This window comes from Zosterops lateralis (assembly GCF_965231275.1).
Source record: "Zosterops lateralis genome assembly, chromosome: Z".
NCBI classification, from domain to species: Eukaryota; Metazoa; Chordata; class Aves; order Passeriformes; family Zosteropidae; genus Zosterops; species Zosterops lateralis.
This window is the reverse complement of record NC_139800.1, coordinates 79,670,385-79,676,748: the sequence shown is the minus strand read 5'-3', so window position 1 is coordinate 79,676,748 and position 6,364 is coordinate 79,670,385. Positions and strand designations below refer to the sequence as shown.

General features: G+C 51.6%; 1 protein-coding gene across 1 annotated transcript; it reads left to right on the top strand.

Moving 5' to 3' along the window:
• The first annotated feature begins 947 nt into the window (after nucleotides 1-947).
• On the top strand, nucleotides 948-5,635 carry LOC310923015 (ER membrane protein complex subunit 5). Its single transcript, XM_083884070.1, has 4 exons — nucleotides 948-1,042; nucleotides 1,541-1,593; nucleotides 2,426-2,529; nucleotides 3,500-5,635. Exons 1-4 carry the CDS (start codon nucleotides 961-963, stop codon nucleotides 3,660-3,662), a joined length of 402 nt encoding a protein of 133 aa, XP_083740196.1. The 5' UTR covers nucleotides 948-960; the 3' UTR covers nucleotides 3,663-5,635.
• Nucleotides 5,636-6,364: the final 729 nt, after the last annotated feature.

Below are 6,364 nucleotides of genomic sequence, written 5' to 3'. Positions count from 1 at the left end.
AGGGAAGGGAAGGGAAGGGAAGGGAAGGGAAGGGAAGGGAAGGGAAGGGAAGGGAAGGGCTGCCGTGAGCCCTGCTGGGATGAGCCCTAGGGAACGGGATGCAAAGGACAAGGAAGAGTGCGAGAAGGGGGATAGGTGGTCAGAGTTCAGAGGGAAAATAAATCCGCAGATAGGTGTAGTGCAAGGAATTTTAGCGCAGCCGCAGGTGATGTTTGTGCGCAGGGTGTTTGCAGGGATGTCCTGCAGGATTCATGGGGAGATGGGTCCAGGGGGGTCCTGCAGGCTGGACGTGCCCCCGCCCCGTGCCCAGAGCTGCTGTCAGCCCCCGAGTGGGGTCAGGGTAAACTTCACACCTTTTTCACTTTTCACCTTTCACAAATGTAAGGGGGATGCGTGGAGCCCCGGTGGGTGACGGGCTGCAATAAACGCCAATGATCAGCTTGGAGGTGACTTGTTGGAAGCGTACTCAAAGAATTCCTTTGTGCCTTGGGGACATGGAAGACCCGGAATGCTTGGCTATGTGGGACCCTGGATCTTTGCTTTGCCCCAAGTTTGGCGTCCCTCCTGCACGTGTTGTGTGCATCCCTTTGCCCCGTTTTTCCTTGCACCGGGTTTCTCAAAAGCTTTGAGGTTAAACACGTGGAAAGCGGGAATTACCTCGGGCACCACGTGGCCCTGTGCCCTGTTTTCGGCTGGAATAGGCCCTGCCTGGCCCGAAGGCGGGAAAAGGGGCTGTTCTCCCCAGGACCACCCGTGACTCCCGCTCACCCCTCCCAATTTATCAATGGCCTCGCGTGGGAAAGCGGTGCCGTGGTCACGCCCCTTTTTGTTTAAGCCACGCCCCCTCCAGCTCAAGCCACGCCCCCGTGCACACCCACGCTCCTCGGGCGCGGTCCGGCCCCGCCCCCCCCCCCCCCCCCGTGACGCCATCATCGTGCGCCCCGGCGGCGGCGGGCGGATATGGCGGCGGGGTCGGTGTGGAAGGGGCTGGTGGGGCTCGGCCTGTTCGCGCTGGCACACGCGGCCTTCTCGGCGGCGCAGCGTGAGTCACGGCCCGCGGGGCAGGGCGGGGCGGGGGGCACCGGCACTCCTGCACGGCCCGCGGGGAGCTGCCGGGGCGGGGGCCGGCAGCATCACCGTCCCCAGCCGCCAGTCCGCCGGCGGGGGCGGCCCTGCCCTTGGGCCGCGGGGAGAGCGGCGGTGCCGGGGGCAGCGCGGGGCTCGCAGCGGCCGGGAACGGAGGGGGAAAGGGGTGGGAAAGGGGAGCTGCCGCCCGCCGGGTCGCGACTTCAGCCCGGCTCCTGCCGTCCCGCTGCCTCCGTCCCCACGGCCCGCCTCCCTCCGGCTTACTGCTCCTCCTGGCTGCTCCCTCCCGCCTGCTCTCTCCCTCCCGGGCTCCGGAGCCGCGGAGCCTCACAGCGGCACTAAGGGCAGCTCACACTTGTCTCGGCAGCCCGTCCTCGGGGGGGTTTGTGCTTTCCCGGGCTGTTTGTTTTCGTCCGCAGAGTGTTTGATGCCTGCCTGTGTTTCTGTTTTGTAGATCGTTCTTACATGAGGTTGACAGAAAAGGAGGACGAGACGTTGCCCATAGATGTAAGTTTTTTGCGGTGTGTGGAAGGTGTGACTGTGGAGTGGGTTAAGTCTCTCAGTTGTTTCCTTTTAATGTGCTAGGCAAGCATAAAGGGTAAAGTAGTTTTTAAGCTGCACTTTCATCAGGGCTGCCACTGTCAAAAACTCTTCATCCCAACTTCCTGAGCGTGTTGTAGCTGGAAACCAGTGAAACCAGTGAAACCAGACCTCCCTCTCTTTTAGAACCACCCTGGAGCATCTTGTCCAGGATTCCCTGAATGTATCCTAGAGAGCTTTTACATCCATCCACCTCCTTTGCAGCACAAACCTCCTGCACCCTCTGGCTCTGGCTGGCTCACACCAGGTGTTTACCCAGTGTGACTGTTTGATCCCAGCACAACCTGCTTCAGGAAGGGGGATTTTATTTACTTTATTTGCTTGCTCTTCAAATTTCCACTTCACTTATCTGTTTCCTCTCTCCTTAATCAGAAGGGCAGGAGATCAGGTGCCCAGGAGAGCCTGGCCCAGGGCTCCAGGCATGTTCCTGGCAGGAGTTTGGATCCTGGAGTGCACAGAGCCCAGTGTTTGGGCTCAGGCTCTTGCAGTGTGACTCATTTCAGTTGGTGCACCCCAGACCTGTGCTGGGACAGCTGGAGCTCTGCCAGAGTTCTGCTGTGCCAACAGGAGGGAATTTTAATTCTCCCGTGCCTCAGTTTCCCCACTGCTGGGCTGCCCACCTCTGTTTGCTGTCTCTGGATGGAAAGCACAAGGGACACTGTGTGAAAGCTGAGGTTTTTTGGTAAATGTGCAGAACAGTCAGTAATGTTTGTGTTGCACTGTGCTCCCTCTGTTGCAGATAGTCCTGCAGACTCTGCTGGCCTTTGCAGTCACCTGCTATGGGATTGCACATATTGCAGGAGAGTTCAAAGACATGGATGCCACTTCAGAACTCAAAAATAAGTATGTTTTATTTCTTCTGCTTCTCTGTACAATCTGAAATCACTGATCTTTATCTCAGTCCCTCAGTGCATGCTGTGGGCAGTGACCCCAGGGCAACAGCCACACTTGCAAAACCAGCAGTGCTTTAGGGAGAGTTAGATAACAGGCAGAAATCAAACAAACTTCTTGCTTCTCCCCATCTGAAATCCTGCTGTGCAGAGTTGGTGGAGGAGTGGAATGTGCAGAGCTCAGGAGTCACCACCTGCTGTCGTGACATGGCCTCAGACTGCAGGGTCTGGCTCTGTTTGCCTTCTCATCAGAGCCTGAGTCACTTGAGCCTCACACAGTGCATTCAAGGCAGGACATCTGAAAGACATGAAGAAAATAAGGGATTTTGGATGAAGATTTTGAAGAGGGTAGTTGGGTAGAGCATGCCAAGGTCTTAGGTTCAACTGCTTTATGAGCTGTTCACTTCAGAGTTGGACTCAGTGATCCTTGTGGGTCTCTTCCAACTCAGAACAGTCTGTGATTCTGACAGGAAATTGGATGGGCAGATGTTGCCTCTCTGGCCATTTCCAAAATGACAGGGGGGTATGAGAAGTGAAAAGATTAACATAATTGTGTTTCAGAGTGTTCACCTAAAGCCTTTAGCACGAGGCTCTCAGGGGGATGGAAAGCTGAGCATCATGAGGGTATTAACACAAGTGACAGCTGAACAAAGGCTGGCACGTGGTGTGTCTGCACCATCCACAGGCTGCCCCTGAGCTCCAGAAAGGAAGGGGAAGTGTTTGATGTGGACATCTTGTGGTCTTTTTCACAACTGGCTGTGTATTTCTTCAATGTTTTAGTTTAGGAAACTTAAAAGCAAGCAAGAGTTTTTGGATTGAAAACTGGTATTTCTGTGTCTAAAGTCAATACGCCCCAGACTGACTGTCCTAAACTCCCTGCTCTGAGAGAGTATTAACCTTGGCTTTTTACATTTGTTTTGAAGGACATTTGACACATTAAGGAACCATCCGTCTTTTTATGTATTTAATCATCGTGGTAGAGTATTGTTCCAGTCCCCAGACACAGTGAATTCTTCCTCAAACCAAGATGCTTTGTCATCCAGCTCAGCACTGAAATTTCGAAAACTTGAACCTCTGCGCCGCTAAGACTTTTACAGATGACACCAATAACCCAGGACACTGAGATGTAATATTCAAGTCGGGGATGTAAACACTTTTTTAATTTCTGGAGCAGTATTTATATTGATCTTCCAGACTTTATAAAATATATATATATAAATATATATATATATATATATATATAAACTAATGACCTTCTTTGTACGCTGTTAATGAGAATGACCGAATTGTGGATTGGCAATGCAGTGTAAATTCTACAGTTATGCTGTGAAACACATCTTCAAAGTTTCAGATATTAAAATGAGTTGCAGCTAACTTAACTTCAGTTAAAACAAAAAGCAAGCTAGTTTTTTTTCCTGCAATTAATGTTCTTTGACAGGAGGGAATGTGTGAGTTTATTTATTTTCTCAGTTTGCTTGCACTACAGTCTGTGGACCCCCTCAGAAATGCTGTGTGCACTGCATCACTGAATAGCAGGAAAAGGGGCAGCACCTGATCCTAGAATGCCTGTGGGACACCAGCACGGTGTGGCGGGGGAAGTCAAAGAGATTGCTTTCATTTTTCATTTTTTTTTACAGTTGTGTGAAGGGTTATTCTTTTTCTCCTGTTTTTTCACTGCCACGTTATTTCCTCATTGCCCTCCTTCATTCCGTGTAAGTTGCCCCAGGTTGGCTGGGCTGTGGCTGTGCACTGGTGCTTGTGTGGGGGAGGCAGCTCACGTAGGTCATCTGCCACACTCCGCGTTCTCCAGCTGTGATCTGGGGAATGCTGAACGTTGTGTACGTGCTGAACATGGTGTTGGCACCAGGTACAACCTCCAGGTCATCATCATTTTTAAGTATCAGTAAGAACTGTCCCTTTTGTGAGTCATCCTGGGGTAGGGTCCAGCAGCTTGCTCTGTTTGCTGGCACTAATCCAGGACAGCTACCCCTTTTCTGCCACCTTGATTTTTCCAGCTGAGCCCTCCGTTGATTTAAGATTACTGTCTTGATTTCATGTATTAGAACTGATCACGCTGTCTTTAACTCGTACTTATGTCTAAACTCTTAACTCCCCTCAGGGGCTGAATCAGTGCTAAAATCTCTCTTGGTCTGGCTTTTCACCTCCCCGACGCAGCAGAGGGAGGGCAGGTCGAGATGCTGGTGGGGCCAGCAAGAATCTGGCCTAGCTGGAGGATGTTTCACTGGCACAGTGGAAGCTCAGCCTTTTGTCCTGGCATCTGTTGAGTTGTGTTTGGTATTTTTTTTAAACTGTTAAGAAGAACTGTCAAAGGCAAAAAGCTTGGCAAAAATACTGTGTAAACCGAAGCCTCTTTTTCTAGCTCTGCCCGTCCTATGGAGTGGGTGCCCCAGTGCTCAAGCAATATCCGTGGCTGCTGCTCTACAATCACTCTTAAGCATCTGGGTTTGATTAGAAAGGGTTGCTCTGTCAGCTGAAAGTATCTGAGCTGCAGGATTAGTTCCTGAAGTATCCTGGTCCCCCTGTTGCTGGTGTCACAGATCAGCTCCTGCCAGCACCAGAGGCCTCAGAAATAGTATTGGGTCATCTCTCCATTGCAGACAGAGCTGTTCCCTTGGGGAACAGGGCTGCTGTGCAGCTGCACAGAGGGGAGGCTGAACGTGGGCTAGGTGACCTTGTGGGGCAGAGGAGAGAATTAGCAGAGGGAGAAGCACAGCAGGAGCTCAGTAACCACTGCAGTAGACGTGGTTGCACTGAGCCCTTTGCAGAGGGTCTTGGAGCTGAGCTACTCACACAAAACGTCTGAGAAGCCCCGTTTGTGCTGCTGGAAGGGTACAGGGTCCTGCCCGGGGTGGGAGGTGCTGCTGGGACAGGGAGGTGGAGAACATCACCTGCTGCTCAGAGCAGGTACTGCTGGGAGCATCCTGTGGCTGCAGCAGGGCCCTCCTCGTGAGGAGTAGCTTCACTCTGCAGCAGCAACGGTTCTATCACAAAGCTGTACAAATTATTTTTTCTTATTGATCTCACAATGTCAAATAAAAATTGATATCATTAAAGTGTTTTGTTTGTTTATTTCTGGCCATCCTGGAGTCTGCTGCAGCAAAACTCTGGTGAGGGATTATTTAAAAGGGACTGCCCATCACTGACATGAAATTATTGCCTTTACTATGGCAGTTCTTGTGTGAAAATGCTGTCTGGACTGGTGTTCATTACTGGGAGATAAGATCAGAAGCAGGGATCAAAATAGCTGCAAGTAGCTGAGTAAAACACTTAGGAGGGGAAATATTGCCAGCCTGGGGATCTGCTTGCCTTTGAGGCTCCTCGTCATCCTCTCTGGCAGAGCTGACATATCTTCTGTCTTCAGTTTAACCACAGTAAAGGCTTTTCTACCATGTGCTAATCCTCTGCCAGCCCATGGGACAAGCTCCTGCATGGGCTGGTGTTGCAACAGTCACTGGGGGGAAACACTCAGGGTGCTCCTCGGGCTGGCGATAGTTAAAATCCTGGACTTGAGCAAGATCACTTTTCACCCCTTGCTCTGCTTTTCCACTGGGGGAGGTTGAAAAGTTAGCAAAAGCACTGGAGGAGTTTGCTCAACTGTGGCATCCATCAGGATTGCACCACAGAGAGCAGCAGACTCACCCCTCATCTGATTTCTGTGCTGCTGCATTTCTGCATCCAGCACAGAATATGAGGGGAAAAACACCAATAAAACCGGTGGTTTGGGAAGGGGCACCCTAACTAGCTCCCAAAGCCACCTCGTACTTACC